General features: G+C 46.9%; 1 protein-coding gene across 8 annotated transcripts in view; it reads left to right on the plus strand.

Annotated features, from left to right (window-relative positions):
* Positions 1-24934, plus strand: part of SBF1 (SET binding factor 1) — a 1591024-nt gene that overhangs the window by 669756 nt on the left and 896334 nt on the right. For all 8 annotated transcript variants that reach the window (XM_086918836.1, XM_086918839.1, XM_086918838.1 and 5 more), the window contains exon 15: positions 24223-24335. In XM_086918836.1, the coding sequence (XP_086774962.1) occupies positions 24223-24335 (113 nt within the window). The remainder of the gene's footprint in view (positions 1-24222; positions 24336-24934) is intronic.

The raw sequence follows: 24934 nt of genomic DNA on the forward strand, positions 1-24934 counted from the left end.
TGGGCGGGAGAGTCGGCAGGAAACCAAGTTAGGAGGGGAGGTGTGCCCCCCTTGGCCAACCCCACCCCTCAGGTGTGGGCGGCGAGGTGAAGCACAACTCTCAGTCCCCACTATCTTCCAGATGGGGGGAGCCAGCCAACCAGAGTGAGGCTTATGCTCCCCCTCCCACTGGGGGTGGCATAATGGGGATTGTACCCACCCCAAGGAAGGGACCCATTGGTCCCGACCTCTACCTACCTGTAACACCCCTAAATCTAGTATTTAGGGGCAACCTGAACCTTACCTCCTCAGACAAGAAGAGAGAAGAATGAGGACTGAAGAAGCCACGCTGAAAGGATGGGAGAATACCAACTGACTTGGCCCCAGCCCTACAGACCTGTCCCAACCTCAAATCTGATCTAACGTAATCTGTCTGTGTCCTGCAGCCAGCTTCCCCCCAAGAACCCGGAGGACCTGCCCTGCCTTCTCAAACCAGACTTTGTCTCCAGCGAGCACTGGATTTGCTCACCAACAGACTCTGGCTCTGGCCAAATCCGTGAGTCTGCACCTGACGCCCACAGTCTGAGTTAGAGTGGCCCAACACCACGCGGAGGACTCCCCAGCGAACCTGACCTAGGATTTTGTCATTCCTGTCCTGCCTCAAGTCTTCAACCGACGCCTGCAGCCCCTTTCTGGAGGATTCCCCCCGACCCAGTGTCGGTAAGAAAAACCTGATGCCAAAAGACTCCATCGCACCTGACGCCCCTTGGACTTGGGTGGCCCAACCGATGGTGTCTTAGCATCCAAACTTACCTTTCTAACTGGTGGTCACATCCAGAAGATCTTAGTCCCAGAGCCTGCAGTCTTTGTTTTGCATCTGAGAATCTCCAATTAAATCAAACGGCCACCCAACAACAAATCAGCACCCTGCACCCGGCCGCCCCTATGCCGCACTGGGTGTGCTTGTGTGCTAAATCGGATCATCCTTTGCCCTGAGCCGAAAACAGGAGCTTTGCTCCCACAACCTTGTGGCCTGCTCGTTAGCATCCACCAACCAGAGGCCCCCTATCCCCCATTGGATAACATTGGGCCTTAACACTTGTCCGTCCTAGTGCTGCTGAGGGCGCTTTGGGGAACCCTGGTACTTAACCATCTAAACGATAACACTGTTTTCTCCCGTAGGGCTACATTGACTGCTTTTCTACGAAAAATCTTCTAAGTGTGGAGTTGGTTTGTATGAAACCTTGAAAAGCCGCAAATGTATTAAAACTGAATTACTTACCGTTTCTCTAGGAAATGTCCCAGTGTGATATTGAGGCATATCACACTGAGTAGAAAAAGTAACTTAAAGTAATGTGGAAAGTAACTTACAAAGTAATCCCAAAAGTAACTGTAAAGTAATTTTGATAGTTGACTTACCTGTAAACAAACCAATTGCATCCAACTGTATTTCAATTGCATTTCACCTGCAATATACCTGAAAATTATTATTTCACTTACCTGTACCAGGCTTGGTTTGTTTTTTAGAAATAAAATAACAAAATAATATTTTCATACAAACAAATTGGTCTGAGTTCTGTCTTTGAGTGTGTGTCATAATTTCTTGCCTAAATGTGTACAATAAATGCTTAACACTACCCTTTGTTTGATAAAGCCTTTCTGCTCGCCCACACTACCACAAATAGATAGTAAGGTATTATCTACTTTTACCTCTGCCTACCTGTGGGCTTCCACTATACCTTACTTTGGTATAGTATATACAGAGCCAGCTTCCTACATATTTCACTTAGATTTTGTGTAGTATGATGTAGATATGAAAGATGGTGGTTTAGGTTTCCCCTTACATTCTTACTAAATGCAATCACATCTTCCTAAACATCGCCATATATGTGAGTTACATAAACAACATAAATATCAAAGACTAGGCAGGCCTTCACTCCAGTTTAATTAAGCCAGTGTCTGCAGGGCTCTTCTCAAAATTGGTTACCTCAGCTTCTTTCCAAATAGTTAATGTTGGGCTTTGAATGATTGTTGACATCTAGCAGCCTCATTCAGTACCAACTGGCTATATCTAAAAATAAAGAATATCAAAACAGTTGATGAAATTGCAGGCTTATAAATATGGAAAATTCCAGCCTGGCAACTTCCATCTGCTTAAAATAAGAAGCCTAAGATTTAGGAAACATAAGGCAAAATATGTTCTCCAGGGCCACTGCAATTATACAGCAGGGTTTACTAAATTATGCGACAAGAATAGGTAAATTATACAGCATAATACAGCACATTTTGTGGTAGTATTGCGTCATCATTTTGTCATTTTTTACACCTAGTAACAGTGTCTGAGAAAAGAGTTCACCTTAATTAGTACCAATTTAGCATCAGCAGTAAGCAACTGAAAGATCAATCTTTGTGAAAAGCTGTCTGCTGTGCAGGAATACAAGTCCCCATATTTTTTTTTAACTGTTGATCCGTTTGAGCTAGAAACAAAATATTTTTTGTTAAAATCTGCAGATTATGCAGCAGATGATTGATTATGTGCAAATGCGGCTAATCCATAATTATGTGAAAATTGCTGTGGCTGCACATTCCGGTGGCTCTGGTCTTATCAGAATACTTGCGTTAGGCAGCTTCGGGTAACTACTGTGCTATCTTATTATATTCTAAAGAACATGATTGAATTCATACCACTGCTTCCATCAGAACCTACAGTAAAAACAAGACAAGAAATGGTAACTACCACTGCTAGAGTGGTGACTGATTCAGTATACACAATTGGCTGGGTATATCATACTTCTCCTCTCTGATGTTTAATGGCTAATTGAAACTGCAGATTCCTCTACTTACGAAGATCCCCAGGCACCAAACTATATCTAGAGATTTTTGTAGCTGGGCCAGTGATGGAGGAGATGTGAGTCCATAGAAAACTATCTGGTGTTTTGTCAGCCACACTGTCACTAAAGGGTGAAAAGGGGTACAAGGAGAGAAAGGCATGGGGACTTGCTCCTTTGGTGTGCATCATGATTAAGGAGTTTCTATTGCAGTGAAGTCAGATGGCCCGAACCCTGCTGTGAGAAAGTGTCCTCACTTTTTGCTGAATTGTTGATCTACTTTGACTGAGTGTGCCCTGGGCTCCTGGCAATCAGGTACCCAGGGCCTGTGTTCCTTCCCTAAAACTGCATTGGAGCCTAAACCCAATTGGCATCTCTGGCCACATATTAGCTCCTGGTAAATGGTACCCTAAGTACCCAGGGCACTGTGACCAGAGAAGGCCCCTAAGGGCTGCAGCACTTATTGGGCCACCCTTAGAGTCCCTGTGCCCTGACACACACACACTGCCCTGGCAGTCTGTGTATCTTGGTGCAAAACAAAACAGAGTCAACATGGCACACATCTCTGTGTGACATGCCCACAAAACACTGCCCTGGCATACATCAGTCACCTCTCTAGCTGGGTGCCTTATGCCAGTTTTGAGGGTACAGGTGCATGAGCCCTATACCCCTGCAGTACCCAGGTCCATTCATGGGCTCTGTAAGTGCAGTGCTGCCATTAAGAGTATATGGTGCTGGGAGTTTGTAATTACGAACTCCACAGCACCATAATGGCTACACTGACGACTGAGAAGTTTGGTGTCAAACTTCTCAGCACATTAAACCCACACTGGTGCCAATGTGGGATTTAGAGATGCCCCCTGAACCTCTACCAACTCCCATTGGCCTGACTGAGTGACTGCCGAGGTTGCCACCCCCAAACATGTTTCTGGACCCCTGGGTCGAGAGCTTGCCACTCTCAGGGGCCTGTAATAATGCACATCCTGGGACGAGGTGCCAAGCCTCCTCCCTCAGGATGGGTAGGGTTCATGAAGGAGAAGCTTCAAAGGCCTACCGCCTTTGTGAGCCTCTCCAAGCGACTTGCTGTACTCAACAACTGGTCCCCATTGGTTCAACCCCCCACTTTCGGCAGGAGATCCTGCAGGAAAAACAAAGTGAGGAAGAGAGGTGTGCCCACCTCTGCCAACTCCACCCCTAGGGTGGGGGAGGCGAGGTGAAGCACAACCTCGAGTCCCCTCCATCTTGAGGATGGGGGACCCAGCCAACCAGGGATAGGCTCCTGCCTCCCTCCCACTGGAGAGTTGCAGACTAGGGGGTGTACCCACCCCAGGGAAGGGACCCATTGGTCCCTGACCTCTACCTACCTGTAACTCCCCTAAATTTAGTATTATGGGGCACCTTGTTATTTCAACAGGCTTGGAATGATAGACTGGGCCTTTTTGCCCTGGGGGTTTTATTTTGGGGTTTATCTTTTTTTGCCTTAAATGTGGGTACTGTATGTGGGTCGGATGGAGGGGTTGTGAGTACACTACTCAAGAGTATCTCAGGGGCAACTGCCACTGTAGTTTGTCAGCAGGAGATTCATGTGACGGAGAGGGAGGAAACTGGCGGATGACTAAGGGTGAGGGACGGAGCTTGGTTGGATCTGTGAGCAAGGGGCTTTGGACGGAGGGAATACAGCCATGATGATTACAACTTTAACATGGAATGTGAGAGGCTTGAACTCCCCCCTTAAGCGTCAAAAAGTGTGGAAATATCTTGTTGATCAACAGTTTGATGTAATAGCCTTACATAAAACTCACCATAAGCTGTTGGAGGACCATAGGCTAAGACACAAACACTATACCTTGATTTATAGATTTTCCGCTAGTACAAAACAGAAAGGGGTGGCACCGCTATTCCACTCGACCACGAAGTTTGAACCAGATGGGTGTAGAACTGACAAAGAAGGGAGGATAGTAATGGTGAAGGGTCACTTTAGTGGTTGGTTGTACACCTTTGTAACAGCATACGTGCCCAACATGGGTCAATTAGCCTTCGTCGTCTCCCTCTTAGCAGTGGTGGGGGGTTTGCTGAGAGACCGATAATATTGATGGGTGACTTTAAACTCACGTGGCACCCAGACCTGGACAGCACACACCCACATAGAGTGCTCACAGGTAGTTTCTCCAGAAGGGGAAAAAAGGCTTTGAATGACCTGGGCCCGATGAAGTCGTGGAGAGTGCTTTATCCTAACCCGAAAGACTTCACTTTTTTCTCGCACATCCATCAGACCTATTCCTGTCTTGATTATATATTCATGATCAAGCTTTTCTGGGTATTTGAAAGCATCCCCGATTCACTCCATTGTGATTTCAGATCATGTACCAGTATCCATGTGCTTAGACTGGGGAAGTTGCACACCGTAAACTCCACAGTGGTTCTTTCCTCCCTCTCTAGTTTGAGATCGACGCTCACGGGATAACTTATGACAGGCGATTAGGGACTACTTTCAAATGAATCTCCCCATGGAGACTAATCCTGTTAATAATTGTGACTCCCTTAAAGCTGTCATGTGGGGTAAATGCATTGAACTAAATTCCACCCTTAACAAACAAAGAACAAAGGAGCGGCTGACACTGGAGTCCGGGAGAATTGATGGCGGTTGAGAGGACACATAGAGCCAACCCAGCGAAAGCACTCCAGCACAAAATGACAACTTTGAAAGGGAAATTGGGGGACATTTACACTAACTGTGCAGAGCTCACGTTCCTGCGTTTAAAACGCACCTCCTACGAACATAGCAACAAAGTAGGCTCCTATTTAGCACAACCACTTGGAGTCAAGAGGGAAAAGGAATACATAGGGGGTTTCCTAAATAACTCAGGAGTCCTGAAAAGCTCAGAGGAAGATAAAGCCAAGATATTTAGTACATTTTATGAATCCCTATACCAGGCAGCGGCCACCGATGCTAAGGCCCAATATACATATTAGACCTCAACTGATCTCGCGCAAGTAACACCACGTCAAAACAAAATCCTAGAGCTATGTAAAGGCGCTGCTAAACAAACTGACAAACTGTATTTTTCAATATTTGATGCTTTTAATAAACCGCGTGGCATCCTGCGCTGCTTACTAAAAGCATCAACCCATGTGCTTCCCTCCCTACTACTATATGTTGGACTCTCTCGCCCATTGCTTTTACCCCCTGCATCCACCCTCAGTGTTTCTTTCTTTCTCCTGCCCTCCTTGCTGTTGCCCCCACCTGCACCTTCTATGTTGGTTCCAGCACCTGCATCCTTTGACATGCATGCTGCTGCCATGTCCTTCCTGTTGCTCTCCCCCCACCCGCACTTTAAAAAAATCAAAGCACTTGCATGCTACTTATTTTTTCTTTCTTTTATCCACCCATCGCGGTAAATTTAAAAAAAAATGCTTGTGGTATAGCTTGTTTGTTTTACTTTAATAAGCGCGGCGCACGCTCAGCACACCACGCTCGTTTTGTACTCTGTGTTTATCTGACAGAGACCTGCAGGCAGGACTAATGTCTGCAACCCTCTAGTGATCGCACTGCCAGACTACCCGGACCTCTACTTCCCTTGGGGCGACCATGCCCGCTGCAGCCCGCCTGTGATCCCTCCTCAGGAATCTGTGTGCTCCCCGCTGCCCATGAGCGCTACCGCCGCCTCTGCGTATGCCCAGTGATGATCTGCGTCTTTCACAGCCTAGTTTCGGACATGCACTCCACCCAGATGACCCCCAGCAACTACCACAGCCTTCACAAGACGCAATAGTCACCCACGCTACCAGTGTCTACTGCCACGGACAGTAGCTACTACACCAACTAGCAGCACTGCAGGGGGGTGGCACCCCCTTTGGGCAGCTGGGCTCCTACCAGTACCACCGGCAGCCTGAGCTCCGTTCCCTACCTGGCCAAGCCCTACGAGATGGGCTACAGCAGAACTTACAGCTCCTACGGACCCTACAGGACAGCGAGCCGAAGTCGAGCCAAAGTCCAGCCCGTCTGCGCCCGTCCGCGGCCGGACGGGGCGCGGGGCCACGACTCCTGGCCATTTAACATCCCACAAGATACGGTACGACAGACAGGAGCTGTTAGATCTCTGTCCTGCTCTCACCCTATCATGTACTCATACTATGGAGGCGCTGTCTTTGCACAGTTGTCCCACGTGTTCTTTCACGCCTGACGAGCCATCCACTAAGGCAGGTTCCAATATGCAAACTAAGGCGGGATTGATAAACTGCCGATCTCTCAGCAAACATAGTATACAGATACATCAGCTACTGGAGGATGATGGATTTGATATTATGTTTCTTACGGAGACCTGGCTAGGAGAATTTTCAGACCCTGACATCATAGAAGCTATGCCTCCTGGCTACTCCCTGTCCAGACTAGATAGAAAGGATGGCAGGGGAGGAGGAATTGCAATTGCCACTAAAACTCCCATTCAATGCTCTCTATCTCCTCTTACTATTGATCACTGTGAAGCAGAATCTTTTACTATCATCATAAATCCTCAACTTTCCTTCTCAGGCATTCTTGTGTACAGACCCCCTGGGAGACTGTATGATTTCACATCTAGCCTGTTAGAAACCACTGCTCACCTAACAATAAGGAAAAGCAGTTTCCTTGTGCTTGGTGACATGAATGTTCATTTTGACGATCCCCTCGACTCTGAGGCTAAGGACATTAGGTCTGTACTCCAGTCCCTTCAACTTGACCTAATAAATCATGATCCAACTCACAGACTTGGTCACCTCCTTGACCCTATCTTTGGGAACGGTTCCAGAGTACAAGCTTCACCTCCAATTCCGGTACCCTGGTCTGATCACTCCATTATTCCATTTCATTTGCAGAGATCTGAGTCTGACCCTAAAAATGACACGGACCACCGGTACCAGCGCCGGAAATGGAAAAGCTTCTCCCATGATACTTTCAACAAACTGCTCGTAACAGGAGATTCTCTAAAAGGCACTGACTGTGAAACAGCATACAGTCAGCTGCAGAATCGAATCTTAACGTCCCTAGACAAAACTGCTCCTATTCGCAGCATGAACAACTCCAAAAACGCCAGAAAATCCACTCCCTGGTACACTCCTGAACTCCAGGCAATCAAAACCGCTTGCAAAAAATTAGAACGCGAATGGCGTATTAACTTCTGCCCAGCTATCAAATCACAATACAAAAAAGCGCAAAAGGAATACAATAAAAAAATCCGCACCTCCAAAGCCTTGCATTACAAAACGCGCATTGGGGAGGCAGAGAACTCCTCTAAAGAGCTTTTTAAAATTTTTAAAGAAATTTCAGTGCTTACAAATGATAATGTGTCATGCAACAACTCGGTGGAAACCTGCAATAAAATTGCACATTATTTTTCGGGGAAAATCACCAACATCTATGCCAGCTTTTCTGACAACTTGACATCTGGCCATGACTTTATGGAAAGTGTAGATGTTAGTCCTACTGACTCCTGTCTACAATGCTTCTCGGTTCCCCCTCCTGAAATGCTTATAAACATCTGTAAAAGCGTCAAATCGGGTTCCCCTCGTGACCCGCCCCCCCCGAAAGTACTTAGAGAAAGTTTACAAGTACTAGAACCTTACTTTAGGCACGTTATCCAACTATCCTTCTCGTCAGCTTGCCTACCGCTAGATTGGAAAAAGGCAATTGTACTGCCAATCAAAAAGAAACCCAATGTAAGTCAGGATATCTTGGAAAACCTGAGACCGATCTCTCTCCTGCCTTACCTTGCGAAAGTGACTGAAAAAATTGCCAATAAACAACTCATGGCTCACTTAGAAGCTAATAATTCCCTGCACAGCTCCCAGTCTGGTTTCCGGACTAACTACTCCACTGAGACAGCCCTCCTGAGAGCGACTGAAACTCTACGGGCAGGAGCTGACGAGGGTCACACGATGGCACTCATTATGCTGGACCTCAGTGCTGCGTTTGACACTGTAGCCCATTCCATCTTGCTACAGTGTCTAAACCAGGCTGGGATGGCTTAAAGCCTTCCTCATAGATCGCAGCTTCCAGGTTCAGAGGGGAAATTTCCTCTCAGACAGCATTGCCCTAGAACAGGGGGTGCCTCAGGCCTCTGCCCTGAGCCCCACCCTGTTTAACCTTTATATGGCCCCGCTGGCGGATGTGGTCCAATCGTACGGCATAAATTTAGTATCTTACGCCGACGATACCCAACTCCTCATCTCCCTATCCCAGGCACCCACCTTAGCAGCCGCAAACTTTAAAACCTGCATGCAGGAGCTTGCAGGCTGGATGAACCAACACTGCCTAAAGCTCAATGGCTCTAAAACAGAGGTTCTTGTGATAGGGGGAAATACGGCCAGTTGGACTCAGGACTGGTGGCCTCCTTGTTTGGGCCCTCTACCTTCTCCTTGCAAGGAAGCAAAGAACTTGGGTGTATGGGTCGATCCCAAGCTTTCCTTTGATAGCCACGTCCATAAGCTAGTAGGGAAATGCTTTGGGGTGCTGAAGACCTTAAACCGTACGCTGGACCTTCTTCCTTTAGAGGCCAGACGCACGATGACCCAAGCTCTAGTCACCTCCCGTATCGATTACGGTAATGTGCTACTCTTAGGGACTACAGAGAAGAACATCAAAAAGCTGCAGGTTCTTCAGAACACGGCAGCGCGGCTAGTCCTCAGGCTACCCAAAAGAGCTGCCTCTAAGCCCACCTTGGCTGCTCTTCACTGGCTCCCTATAAAAAAGAGGATCCTGTTCAAAGCGCTCCTAATATGCTACAGGATAACCTCTCAGAAAGCCCCTGAATACCTGCAGGATCTTGCTATCCCCTACGTGCCCAATAGAGCACTTCGCTCCAGGGGAACTGGTCTTCTCAAAGCCCCCCCGGATAAACAAGGCCAGAATGGGAGGGCGCTCCTTTCGTGCGCTGGCGGCCAAATATTGGAACTCTCTCCCATTGAACATCAGACTTGCAGAGACTGAGACAATATTTAGGAAACTCTTAAAAACCCACCTTTATACCCTATAGGTCTCTCACTCTCTTCTGCTGCTCTCTCCACAGCGCGGGGACACGCCGGGATGGCGTCACCAGGCGCTTTACAAACCCCTTTATTATTTATTATATTATTATTAGGACGATCCCGCTTCCGCCAACACCGCGCCAGGAAGTGTCCGGAGACCTCTGAACTCAAGCCTGAGGCTGACCCTCTCTCGCAGGGCCACGGATACCCTGCATTTCTAGTTAAAGAAAGTGCCCCAAGCCCTGTGCGTGCACTGCATGTCGGGGTCTGATCCGCACACTAGATTTTGCGTATGCACTGCACTGCGGCCCCCTTGCCTCAGATCCCATATGTACTCCCACCCCGAGGGCTCTGCGTGTCTGTTCTTCACCCACATTTCCAGATCCCACGCTGATTCAGGATCTCTGTCTGACCCACCCTCCAGGGCCTTCGTTTCACTCTCCATCTCTCCGACTGAGCCACCAAGACGGCACTTCTGTCTGCTTATTAATTTGACCTGCATTCACCAGAACCTCTGTAATCAAACCGCCTCCCCCAGGGCCTCCGACATGGTCTGTCTCTGGGCCATTGAGCCGTCATGCTGTAACGTATTACCTGGTGCATGTGTTAAGAGCAATATATGATGCATGCACAAGTTACTGCATTCCAAGCCTGCACTGAATACCAGTAATACCCCTACATAGGGTATTCCACATGCCCTTTGTTACTCTATTACTCCAGCCTTGCCTCTGTTAATTCACCGTCTAGTCTGTATGCCTTTGTCAGTTACTCTGTTGCCCAGTATATTTTGCATACCGGTGCTATGCCATCCATGCATAACAATTATGCGGCAAGGACATGCCGCATAATTGTTGTATGTGTGTGGCAATTTTGTTCCAGTATTCTCCTATCTTGGGGCAGTTCCATCCATGATGTAGAAAGGAGCCTTCTTGGCTGCAATTTTTGGGACAAAGTGCATAGTCAAGTCTGTTAATTTTAACCAGCGTGGTACGTGTATAATATGTGCTATGGAGTAGTTTCAGCTGGATCAGTCTGAAACGAGACCGAATAGCCACCTCTCGGGGTCACGTGAGTGCTTCCAGCCAATCCTCGTCATCCAGCTTCCCCACGTCCTCCTCTCATCTGGATCGCAAATTCTCCAATGTGCCTGGGGAATTATTTAATATCTCCAGATAGGTTAGCGAGATTGCCTTCTTATTTAGATAATCGTCTAGGAGCCTATCTTCCAAAAGGGAAGAGGCCGGAAGATCTGCATCTTTAGGGATGGCTTGATGCAATGCATACCTGACTTGGAATTGTCAGAAGGTCTCGATCGGAGCCAAATTGTAGCCTTTTTGAAGGTCGGCAAAGGGTCTAGCCTCTCCCCTCCCCACCCAGAGGTCACCCACCTTGGAGAGACCAATCAAGTCCCATTTATCAAAGCCCGGTTGGTTCCCCAGTAATCCCAGGCCTCTAGTATCCCACAGTGGCATAGCTAAGGTTATCTTGTCCTTCCAACCCAAAGCCGTTGACGCTATGTGCCATATCTTAGTTATTGCTGATGTTGGGGTGTGGAGTTGTGCTGTCTGTTTCCCCGCCATAAATGGCTCTGAAGTATCCTCTTGGTCTCATATTATGCCTGTCCATTTTGTAGGCTGGGTCGTTGTTGGCTAAGTGTACCCATCTATTAACTACTATGAGTTCTGTTGCCCAATAGTAAAATTGTTATGCTGGGAGCGCAATGCCCCTATTATACCAGCTCCTGGTCAGTTTGTTTAGTGCGATCTGCAGATTACCTCCGTACCAGAGGAGTGTCCTTAGCTCAGCCTCAACCGCCTTGAAGTATTCGGGGAGGGGGTGGGGGGGGGGGGGGCAGGTTTGGCGTATTTTGCAATACATGTATAAAGCGGGGTAGCGCCATCATCTTGAAAAGGGCTGCCCTACCCCACAATGACAAATGTAATGTCCTCCAATTTTGCACATCTTCTTGCAGACGACGTAGCAGGGGAACTACATTTTGGCTATAAATTCCTAAGTACCTGAATCCTTCTGTCACCACCCAGGTCTCACAATTTCTAGGAAGTCTCGGATTCACACCCCACAAAATATATATAAGAAATGTATCCCAGTTTATGGTATATCCCGATTGCTTTTGATATAGGGTGAGAGTATGTAGCACTCTGTGTAAGGAAGAATACGTTTTGGCAAAATAGATATCTGAGTAAAAGTAGATTCTATCCTCCCAATCCACCGTCCACTTAAGTCTTTTGGTAAGTGGATCGCCCTGTCTCCATACAGCTAGGGGCTCTAACACCAGGGCAAATATTAGTGAGGACAGGGGGCAGCCCTGCCTAGTACCTCTATGGAGTCTAAAAATTGATGGCCGTTTGCTGAGAAAGCTACGCTAGCGGTCAGCGATTGAACCCATAATCCGGCATCATCCGTGGGCAACTGGGGCGTTTGTCAGTGCCAGCTTATATTGGAGTGCGCAGCGTATCGATCGGACTCGAGGCGATCGCCTAACAGCGCAACGACCTGTGAAAACAGTGAACGGAGACGCTCAGCCCGACGAAGCTAAGATGGCGCCTGCTAGCTCCGTTATACTGTGGCTGCAGAAGGTAGCACCGAGGCGTGCCCTTCATATTGCAGATCGGAAGGGTGCAACGGAGGTAGCACGGCTGGCTGTGTGACGCCGCAATTCAGACTGCAAGTGAGCCGCGTGACCCGGAGGGGACAGAGGACGCCGCGGAGCGGAAGCCCGTATCGAGTGGTGTGCCTTCCATCCAACAACCGGTGAGTGTGAGATTGGGGCGGCGCGACCGGAGGCAGGATGGCGAGTGGTGCATGAAGTGCGGGCCGCATGGTGCGAAGTAGAGTGCGGATCCTACGGGGGCACCATCCCAGATCACCGATGGGGTCTAGTTCCCATACAGTGCAAATTTAGTGCCAGACACGGCAGGGAGCGGCCGCTCTGGATCGGAGAGGGGACAGTGTGGAGTGCCTTGACTGGCGTGAGGGAGGATGCCGCGCACAGGAACAGATCGGCCAGGGACCATTCCACTGGACATACCAGCCAGATTGAACCTCTGAAGCGTGGGCCTACTGTGAAGAGAAGGCCTGCCTCGTTGAGTCATAGCGCAACTAGATAGTCTATTCTTGGTCCCCTGCGACTTGCCGCGCGTCGTGAATTCACAGTAGTTACAGGGGCCTCCCTCCCACCGCACCCAGGCTGGACTTTACAGCGGGTGGCACACCCAGAGCCATGGGCCGAAACAGACTGACAGGCCCGGGCTCAGTCCAACCAGATAGATAAGTACACAATGGCCATGGGGAGAGAGGAAGGAGCTCAGGCGGGTGCCCTCTGTCTACAGTGGCCCAGGCCCCTCATTGAGAGATATCAAGGGGTTAGTATCATTTGCTCTAGACAAACTTAGTCCTTTTATACAAGTGGGAATTTGCCTAGTGAAACAGTAGGGCCGTGCGATTATCCGAGAAAGGTGAGACTCTCTGACACATATAGGTGTTTCAGCGAATATAAAAATATGGACGTGGAATGTGAATGGGATTGTTAACAAGATTAAACATACATTGGTACTACAGCACATTAAAAGGCATTCACCTGATGTGGTCTTCATTCAGGAGACACACCTGCGTGGTAATAGGTATAGGGCCCTGGATCATTTTGGGTACAAAATGGTGGCCCCTTCGGGGTTCACGTCTGGCTCACGGAGGGTGGGCATCTCAGTCCACAACACTCTACCCATTGTTATTTCGGGTAAATAGACTGATGATGTGTGTTGCTTGGCCGTGACAGCAGGTAAATGGGAGGGGCGCGCTATAGTTTTCTGCTCCTACTATATTCCGCCGGGTCTACACTCCTCGACTCTCCCGCGACTGGGCTCCTTCCTGGCTGATCTTCCTTCGGGGGTACTCCTGATAGGTGGTGACACAAATGCAGTTATGGACGCAGACCTGGACCGTTCTAGTGCTGGGTTGGGCTGCAGGGAGGAGCGGGCCTGGATGGCTTTGTCACGGCCATGGGACTTAGCGACCTGTGGCACACTCACAACCCTTCACATAGGCAATACATGTTTTATTCAGCCCGACACGGGTCCTTCTCACGACTTGACCCCTTCTTCACCTGCACTGATCAGTTGGCGACTTTGCTGAACCCCAGATTATGGCCCTGATCACTCCCCAGTCAGCGTCATATTTAGGGGCCCGGAAATCAACAGGGTGTCTTTTCCAAGGATAGATCTGTGGTGTCTCCTATACCAGATCATAGTGGATAAACTCTGGGAGTGTTCTCAGCTCTACTTTGAGGAAAACAGGGGCTCAGTTGAATCTCATATAACGTTATGGGAAGCATACAAAAAGGTGCTGAGAGGGCAGGCTCAGGCACTGACAGGTGCCCAGAAAAAGGAGGAATCCATACAGATCAGTCGACTAGAAAACGAAATCGAGCAGCTGGAACGCGATGTTAGCATCGCCTCCTCTGTTGACCTTCGCCACAGATTGACACTCAAACAGAGGGAACTTCAAGCCCTGGCTGAGGGGGAGGCACAAGCCTACGCTCTCGCCACACAACACCGGATCTATGACGTAGGCGACAAGGCCCTGGAGCTGCTTGCGTGGCTCGAATAGCGAGACGGGGAGCGGAGCGTTCCTGGGTAGCCGATGTGAGACGTGTCTGGTCCCTAGTATCCATCAGCACGGGCATTGCGGAAGTGTTCGTGACCCACTTTGAAAGGCTATATTCCCCTGTCTGCACCAGGATGGAAAACGATTGCGCAGAGTTCCTACGAGATTTTGCGTTGCCCACGGTATCCCAAGACCAAAAAGTCAGCCTTGACGCAAACTTTACGGGGGAAGAAATTGGCAATGCCCTCAACTCCCTCCAATCTGGGAAAGCTCCTGGACCCAAAGGGCTTCCAGTGGAGATATACAAACGACAGGCGAACGTCATTATCAACCCTCTTCGTCAGATGTATTCTGTGGTGTGCGAGTTAGGTAGGCTCCTCACTGATCAACGTGAAGCCACGATCGTGGTCATTCATAAAGCAGGGAAGCCGGCGGACCAATGCTCCTCGTATCACCCCATCTCCCTCATTAATCTTGAGGCCAAACTCCTGGCCAATGCTCTAGCGGACAGATTGGTGTCTGTTATTCCTGACTTTGTGCATGTTGACCAATCAGGATTTATGCCTCGTAGGAGCACCCACCACAATTTGCGACGTATGTATGGAGTACTCCACATGACCGAGGATGTGGGGAGCACACAGACGGCATTGATGGTGTTAGATGCCTCAATGGCGTTCGATACCATTGAATGGCCCTACCTGTTTATGGTGCTCCAGAAACTGGGTTTTGGCTCGATCTTCTATATAAGCTTGTGTGAGGGTCAATGGTGCCATGTCCAGGGTCTTTCCTCTTAGGAGGGGCACCAGGCAGGCCTGCCCCCTGTCCCCCCTTCTTTTTACCCTGGCTCTGGAGCTGTTGGCTCACTGGATCAGGAGAGACAGGTTGTTTTGGGGCTAGGCGCTCACGACGAGGGGGAAGAGCGTATTTCCTTATACGCCGATGATATTGTGCTATATATGGCAAGACCGTACAATTCGATAGCGCAGGTGCTACACCTACTTGAGTTATTCGGCAACTACTCTGGCTACACAATTAATTGGGCGAAGTCAGTGATCTTCCCACTGTCGGGCTCTCTCCCTCGGAACCCCACTAGGTGTACCGCTTCCGTGGCGACCAACGGTTTCAAGTATTTTGGGATTTACGTCACGAGAGATAAGGAGGGATTCTTTGTTAGAAACCTTGAGACCCAACTGGCTCGCCTCGGGGCCGACGTGAGTCACTGGCGAACACTGCCTTTCTCCCTCAAGGTCCGGGTGGCATTATTTAGGATGCTCGCACTGCCGCGGCTCTTATACATCCTACAGAATGCACCGTATCCTGTCCCTCCGGGTGTATTTACACGAATATCACTGGCGCTACAGATCCTGCTGTGGGATGGTGGTAGCCCGAGTATAGCGCTACACAAGCTTACCAGAGGGGTATATGATGGTGGACTGGCGCTTCCGGAAGTCAAACTGTACTATTGGGCCAAACAGCTCCAAGAAGTCAACAAACGGACGGTTCTGAACCTGCTTATAGAGTTGATAGGATGATCATGCCTGGGGGAACTGTGAGCCCCTTCTCTATGCCCGGAGAATGCCAAAGGAGTGACCTGCACACACAAGGGTGGCTGTTCAATGTTGGAGAGAGGTAAAAAAGTTCCTGGGATGGAGAGATACACTGACTGGCAGAACCCCTCTGTGGCTCGGAGATCAGTTGGGAGAGGTGATACACTTGACCGGTTTCAGTGGGTGGAAGATAATTGGCATTGAATATTTAGGTGAAGTTTGGAAAGGGACTGCCCCCGATCCTTTGCATATCTTAAGAAGGAATATGACCTTCATGACTCCCAACACTACCACTACATACGCCTCATACATGCCATACGTTCACACATACGCAGTGGCGCATCACTCCTTGAATACCCCCCCATGGAAGATAGACTGCTCCTGGACCCCATACTAGAAAAGCCCACATCCACCATTTACTGCAAGCTCAAACAATATGCCTGACCCTTTGGTGACGCTTCGGCCTGCAGGGGCCCGGGACATTGGTACCCTAGACGACGACGACTGTCAAAACGGCATAAAGAGTCCTCGTGAAATAGCGATCTGCTCAAGGTTCAGGTTGGTGCAGTTAAAGATCCTACACCGCATATACTATCCTTGCACACACCTCTACGCCTGGGGCTGGAGTCTGTCTGCCCTCTGCGTGAGGGGTTGTCAAGGGAAGGGCTCCTTTATCACTTACTTTGGGAGTGCCCTGAGATTGTTCCCTTCTGGACCAGGGTCACAGACAATATGTCTGCTGTAGTGGGTGACACGGTTCCGATGGAGACAAAGTGGCTGTTGCTAATGATTAAAGGTGACACTGACTGGTCCAGATATGCGGAGATCTGGCTAGCATTGGCAGCGGGGGTAGCTAAAATAAACATTGCCAGTGGGTGGGGGGCACCTCTGCAATGGGAACAGTGGAGGCGGGACCTTGATTGGTGCCAAAGGGTCAAAGTGACTATATACAGGAGTAGGGGCTGTATTAAGAAATGGAGGAACGTTTGGGGGCCTTGGTTGAAATCCAGAGGGTTGGAGGGAGAGTCGGGGGAGTAACTACAATAATGGTATATCCCACTTGTATCCTCACGTGTCTTAATTTGTTAAACAGGGATTGGGTACACGCCACACATCAATAAGGCCGATTGCTGACAGGAACTCGGCTCGTGCTTTTCCTTAACTGTCTTTTTGCCTGATTGGCCAACAATCCATTTCTCCATTTAGGGTTGCATTGCAATCCCACCAATCAATTATTCACCTTGTGGAAATTTCACTAGATGAGTCCCCAACCCAGCCAGCGCGAGGGAGTGGAGGCGCGGGGATATATAGCGAGACAATATGTAATAGCTACTGTCTCAGTTCCCCAACAGTGTCACAAAACGCATGAGTGGGTCATGCGTCACAGCCCGAACCGTAAATGGAAGGGACTTGCATAATAAGATGCCCACCCCTCTTAAATTTCTTGTGTACTTTGCATGTGCCGCTAGCTTATATCTGTTGAGTGCGCTCTCTTCCATAGTCTTTATATGAGTTTCTTGCAGCAGGACAATATCAGGTGCTCGTCTCTTAATATATTGCAATACCTCTCTCCTTTTAAGTTTGTCCCCTAATCCATTTACATTCCAGGAAAGGATCACAAGTTGACTGGGGGATATTCCTCTATTTAAAGTATTTTGCATCTGGATTATGTGTTTCCGCTAGCTGCCAGAATCAGGGCAACACCGCAGATTAAAGGCATAGGATTTGGGTCAGTAGAACATAAAATCTCAATGTTCCCAGATGACATGCTCTTGACGCTTTCAAACCCACAGACCTCACTGATGGCTTTGTGGAATTAACTGCAGACCTTTTGAAGGGGTAGCAGGTTTTCGAGTAAACCTATCTAAATCCTTCCTGCTGAACCTCACTCTCTCGACCACCGACATGACTGCACTGGTGGCGGCCACCCCATTTCAATGGGTGAAATGCAATCTCACATACCTTGGGGTGAAGCTCACTCCCTACCTGGAGGGGCTATTCCGGGCTAACAACCCTCCCTCCCTTCAACAACTAAAAAATTACTTTCACAGATAGGCCCCTTGTATATTTCCTGGATAGGATGTATCTATGCGATCAAAATGACAGCTCTCCCAAAATTGCTATACATTTTTCAGGCCTTACCCGTACACCTGGACCGGGACTTCCTCCCGGCCCTTCAAATGCTTATCACCCGCTTTATATGGCAGAATATAACCCAAAGAACGACCCAAAGAGAAGGGAGGGCTGGCCTTACCCGACTTTGCTTTGTACCACAAGGCATCCCAGCTAAGAGTTATCACAGAATGGTCAGCGAGGGAATTCTATAAGCACTGGCTGCACATGTACAGAGCAGTAGTCGGCAGGGTTATATGGGATGTACTTTGGAAACCTAAGGAACACCAACCCCTCGAACGCTTACTTAAGCATACCCACGAGTACCACAGTAAAAACATGGGATGACGTGTTCAAATGTACAGAATGGGCCACGTTCCTCTACCGAAATACTCTCATACATTTTAACTCGCCGTTCCCCCCAGCTTTGATACCAGGTCCATTCCATGCTTGGCTACAGGAGGGGTGTTTGACCTTATCATATCTCTTCCACAACTACGACATTTTAACCTATGAGAACTGTCAGAGACTTCCTACTCCACAGCAATGAAGACTTACGCTTCTCCAGCTGAAGCACTGGGTGCTGAACCCTAATGTGAGGCAGGTGGCCACTAGAGAACATACACCTATAGAACAGATTGTTAAAAGGGTGGGCTTCTTGAAAGGAGTGATCTCCTTTATATATGCTTTGCTACTGGACACTACACTGCCCACGTCCACGCCACATGATGATTTTGGGAACACATACTGGGAACGTAAATCAATGAGGGGCAATGGACAACTCTATGGAAAGCTATCACCAAGTGCAATCGCTCCATGGGAATGAGGGAAGCACTCTATAAAACACTCTATAACTGGTACATGTACCCTGCGAGATTAAAACATATATACCCAAACACCTCCGATCTGTGTTAGAGGGGGTGCAGGCTCCTGGGCGACTTCCGTCATATCTTTTGTGATAACCCAACAATACGGCCCTACTGGGCGGAAATTCTGGCACAGATCAGGGAAATACGGGGTTACTCAATCCCTAACTCCACCAAATTCGCTATGCTGGGCTTGCGAGATCAAACTCTGCAGTACGAAACTTAAAGTGACAGAGACATATTGTAGATCCGTCTTGGAGCAACCAAACTTTTGATTGCTGCCGTAGGAAAAGAATGTGAAGCCCCAGCACTGATGCAATGGTACTACCGACTTTGGAGGGCATTAACGATGGAGAGAATGGCAGAGATGTTTAGGGATGATTTCGAAAACTTTGAATACAGCTAGGGTCCTTTAATAACTTACCTCACTGGGTCTGCCTCTGATGACTGGCCCCCGACCACGAGGGCTTTGCATTTCTTTCAGTTCTGAACTCTGATGCAACGCCCGGGGACTTTGTGAAGTCTCTCCCTCTCTCCTCGCACCATGGAGCCATGGACTAGAAAGATCCCCCATGGCCTGTCCTACACGTTTGTACTCGACAATTGTCTTTTATCAGGTTTTTTTCTTTCTGTTTTATATTATTATTTTTCCCTTAGTTAGGGGAGGGAGGGTGTTTGAGAGAGGAGGGAGGACTGGGGAGACAATGTTTGACTTGTTACTTCAGACAAAAGGTTTGTTGGTGTTACAATTGTCAACATAATTTCATTCCCTTGTCAACAGCTCAACTTTATACTCTGTAGAACTAAGGGGGGAAAGCAGGGAATGTAACATAAAACTGTTTGTGATTTATGGAAAATGCAATAAACAGAATTTTGAGGGGGAAAAAGTGGGTTGGCAAGTGGAGCCAATGACGTTCAATCAGGATGGGTGTGATGTGTTCCTATTTTTCAGCCCTTGATGAGCCTTATTGTAGCATGTAGGCCGTTAAGAGAGGTCAACGTGTAATCTGAGAGGCTGTGGAGCATTGCCTTGCCACCATCCAGATGCAGAATTTCTGTTATAACAGTTTTGATGTCATCCTCTAGAGAAGAATGGCTTTACTTTCTTCAGCACCTGGTACCAGGCTGTCTTGTTTTTTTTTTGTAGGTGTGTCCCCTAAAGTCAGTTCATTGCACAGGGTAAATCTGGGTGACTTGATATTGAGTGAAATTTGGGGTTTGAATACGTATCATTGAGAGGTTTTGTCCTAGTTATTGCTTGTTGTTTTTGGCGTCTAGAAGGATTGTTTTGGTGGCACTGAGCTTCCGGTACGTGCTGGACATCCAGGTCTGGCAGCATGTGAGGCCTTGGATGTCTGGAGCATTGGACATTTTTCCAGTAGAGATATGTTGGTGTTTTCAGAACTTTTTTACTATCAATACCCCATATTTGTTTTCAGAATGGCATTGCCGTTAGTGATTTGTAATGAAAGTGTCTTCATTCCACAGTATGAGCTGAAGCCAAATTGATGCTCATACAGGAGTGATTGCTGCTGTTTTTATCTCAGAGTTGTGTGTAGATAGCTTTTTCACTAGGTTTACTGATGACGGCTAGGTGAGTGATGGGCCAGTAGTTGGCGAGGGCATCTCAACCTAATATAGGTTTCTTTAGAACTGTGATGGCCTGGCCTTCCTTATGACCTTTTAGAAAGATGCCTTGTATGAGAGGGCAATTGATGATTTTGAGTAGGTCAGTCAGTTTTGAGAGCATCTTCCCAGCGTTAATTCAAAGGATTTTTAATGGTGGGTGCAAAATGTTCAATGCAATATGAATACACAAATTGAGAGTACAGTCTTCCTGAAGAGGAAGTACATGGACGCACATCTCTATAACCTAAAATTTCAAACACACTACAGCCAATGCTCATGTCCCATAACCAACAGATACAGGATGAAATGAAAGAGCCCGAATTTCGAATATGGGTGTTAGGATGCCCTCTTCCTTGCACTCTGGAATCAGCCACCACCAACCCTCAGTCAACCTTCCGTTTTACGAGAGAGCTGTAGCCACTTTTAACTGTGTGTGAGAATACAGTTTGAGAATCTTCCCTGTCTAGGCAAGCTTTGTGGTATGCTGGTGTAACAAAACAACATTTGGCTCAGCACCTGTGAGAGCAGCCTCAGGGTCAGCGTGAAGCCTTTTCTTAGTGTCTTAGCCACTCGCTACTGAGCACTAGCCTATAAAGTTACTGTTCTCTGCTAATATCTGCATAGGACCACAATATCAATGCCTCTGCAGTCCAGTTGGCACTCCAGTTCTTTATTAAACAGATACTCTGTGCCTGTTAGTGTGTGTGAAATGACTGTCAATGATTGTTCTTCCTGCCTCTGTTACTGATTGCTAATGTATCTATTGCAGCATATGTTGCAAATCACATGCTATGTTTTCTCCTGCCATGTAGAGTTGGGTTCAGGATATTACTAGTTGTATAAGTTCAGAGTCTCTTCATCACATCCACTGAAACGGACAGCGTAATGCACTTTTCTGGGCAGGCTATGGAACGGTCCTGCATTACAGATGTGAATGAAAGAAACTGAGCCAGTCACCTTTCCAGGACCAGTGTAATGATCCTAGGGTACCTTACTCTTTAGAGAAGCCTGCACTGCTCAGGTCAGACACTACATCTAAAACACCTAAACATCACGCACAAAGGACACATATGTTTCAGACAACTAGTATTCAGAGGCAAGCCCTATTTACAGGCACAGAAGGACAGGGGAGGCCTTCTTACTCATCCACACTTTTTGTTTGTTTACCATAGATGGTCTCTTCCTTTTATGTCAATCAATCCATTGAGTACCATTATTTTAAAATCCATAACATAGCAGAGATCCTTTCATAATTACTTATGTTGTTAGAATAGCCTGTATCTACTAACAACATTCATTTTGAAGAACATAAGAGTGCAAACTATTTGTAAAAAAGGAGGCAAAGTGGCTTTTCTGAGAAACATGATCTTAGCTGACGTATCAAAAGTAGCTTTTGGTTACAGGGGCAGAGAGAATTTCTTCGGGGACATTTAGGCCTTGAAAGAGGCACAAGACTGTTGTGAAGAAATTTACTACAACTTTCACCACTTTAAGTACAGGGGTGTGGAATTTAATAAAACATCTACTTGTCCATGGAGCAGGTTGCTTCATAAATATACTTGTCCTTTAATCCACCTTTCCCTTTTGTGCAATGTAATGCGGTGACAAATTATGGCAGCAATCTCATTATATAAGAGCTTCGAAATAGCCTCTCTGATTATGCCAGGGCTCCTTCCATTGTAGGGTTTGAATGCTAGCAATTACCTTATGTTGCCACGTTTCCGCAGATCTACATACTGGTGCTGAAGGTAAGCATCAGTTCCAGAGTTGGAATGCCCTTTTGAGGCTGTGCAAACCTACTAACTTCCATCTTTTAAGGGTTTTCACCAACTCTTCTCTAATCCTTTCCCATACTGAGAAAGGTCGGAAATTTACTCCTGAAAATGGCAGACATAAAACTTCTTCCAGGGTTGGGAAAAAAGTGGTTCGAGGGTAAGTGAACTTGCAAACATTCAGATTTTCGCATAAGCAAATCTACACCTGCATATTTGCTCATGCTAAAATGCAGTTCACAGATATTTTCTAGGAGTACTATTTCTTGGCCTACTTCTGTAAAGTCTTGTGAATTCACGAAAGTCCTATATCTGCACTTAATGCAAGGACATGAGTGCCCTTTTGAGACTTTATTTAATAATTGGGCCCCTAATTAGGTCTGGCGTTAACCATGACCTTTGTGTTTATTAAAATTCTGTGTCTCTGTCTGTCGGCTAGCTTCACTGTGAGTGACAGCATTCTGTACTTTCACAAGGAGCATAATCAACACACAGTCGTTTTGTTCAGTGCCAGGAACTACTGTGGCAATGTGTGCTTTTTGAGACCAAAACTGTTTTTTCTTTTGCCAATGTTTGTTATAATGATGAGGGCCGGGCAGCTCATACGCCAATAAGGTTTTACAAAAAACATACGAAACCAAGTCACACGTTGTCAAAACCAAAAGGCTGACCAACAATTTCAGACCTATTGGCTTTAGCAATGTTTGTTTATTTGTAAGTTGCCCATAATCTTTTTAAAACTGGTTACACTGATTTTCCATTATCAATATTTTTGGGAAATACTAGCATACATCAACACATTTTACTAAATTATGGTGCAGGAAAACAGTACCTAAAATGTTGCAGTAGTTAAATATTTTTGCATTTTTTTGTGAACATTTTATTTTGAAAGCAAAGAATAATCAATCTTGCTTTCAAGCTTCTGCATGTATTTGCATCTAATCAGAGAGCATTCCGGGAGCAGTATGCATAGCCTCGTATTGCTAAACATTGAAAACATGTGTACACATTTTTATGCTGGAACCACTGTCAGTAGTACAGTGTGAGCGTACAACATGTACTTAGATCGCTCACCCTATTAATAAAGGTTTTGCATTAATGAACCATAAATACAAGTTTGAACAGTGTTAACACATGGACACAAATATTACCTTAACTGCAAGCAGTGCCTTTCCATGATATATAATGTGATACTGTAAACTGGCAGTCAAAGGGTTTGTGATTTAGGTGGTGAGCCTACTTGTCCCAAGGACAAAATACACATGGAAACTTGTTGCCTTGACCCCAAACAATATGTCCTAAGCATCCGGCTATTGGAATTCCACATCCCTGAAGTAAGCCAAAACTTTAGAGCAGAAAGGTACTGCTTTATCCACAGTATGCGAAGTACAATAACACACGCTGGAAACTTTCAAACTTTGCTTATCCATAGCAATCGGTGTAAAGTTTGAACTGATGTAGTGTCCAATGCAAACCTTCCACTAACCCCAGATGCAGGAAAGGAGTAAGGATATTATTTAGTAAATTCCTCATTGTATTTAAAAATTGCAAAAAGACACATTCTGCTAGGGAAAAGTTAAAGTATTCAAGGTGGAGTATGTGAACTTGTTCCTTGTGGTTTTCGGGGATGATCACAATTGTTTAATGTGTCAAAATCAAAAAAAAGGCGTAGAATATTTACAGATATGTAATATTGTTAACCTAACACTAGACAGCAGGAGATCACATAGCATATTAACCTACAGTAGTGCAAGCACCAAACCCATTGTTAAAGGTAAGTCCTTATTAGACTGTGCCCTTTTAGTGACTTTATTTGTTTTACTAACTCAGCCCTTTGCCTCTTGCTTCTCCTCCTTATCTGCACCAGCTGCTATTGTTGACAGAAATGGTACTGCTGTGGCAAACAGTGCCCGAAGACTGGAGGTGGTGAGGAACTGTATCTCCTACGTCTTTGAAAACAAGATGTTGGAAGCAAAAAAGGTGAACGTTTAAAATTATATTAATGTATGCATATTTTACTCTTATCCCTAGTTCCCTTCCTTCATGTGTCATGGGATGTTCTCCTTTTGATGAAGAAGCAAAGGAGCACGTGCCACAGAACTAACAGTTGAGCCCTGCAGACACGCACATCTTTGCTGCCTGAGAATGTTTGCTATGCCTTGTCATCTAGATGCATGTTGCCTTCTCTCCTTAACCCCTTCACCGCTAAGTCTTCTCACTCCCCCACCAAGTGCTAAGCCTTTCTTTGGTTATTTGGATTGGTTCTCGCTTAAGCCTCTACGTTTTTTTGTCCACATAAGGTACCACTCCAAATTTGTGTCCTTTTCTTCCAACATCCTGAGGATTCTAAAGGTACCCGCCGCTTATGGATTCCCCTTGTGAGGACCAAGAAATTTGCCAAAATACAGCTACATTTTGTTCGGGGAAAAATGGAAATAAAATGCTGCAGAAGAAAGGGGCTGTTTTTCCCCCTGCAAATGGTATCAATGAAGAGTTTGCGGTGCTGAAATCACCATCTTCCCAGCTTTCAGGAACAGGCAGACTTTTGTCAGAAAACCAAACTTTTCTACACAGTTTTG

Source organism: Lissotriton vulgaris, chromosome 1_1 (genome assembly GCF_964263255.1).
Source record: "Lissotriton vulgaris chromosome 1_1, aLisVul1.2, whole genome shotgun sequence".
NCBI lineage: Eukaryota > Metazoa > Chordata > Amphibia > Caudata > Salamandridae > Lissotriton > Lissotriton vulgaris.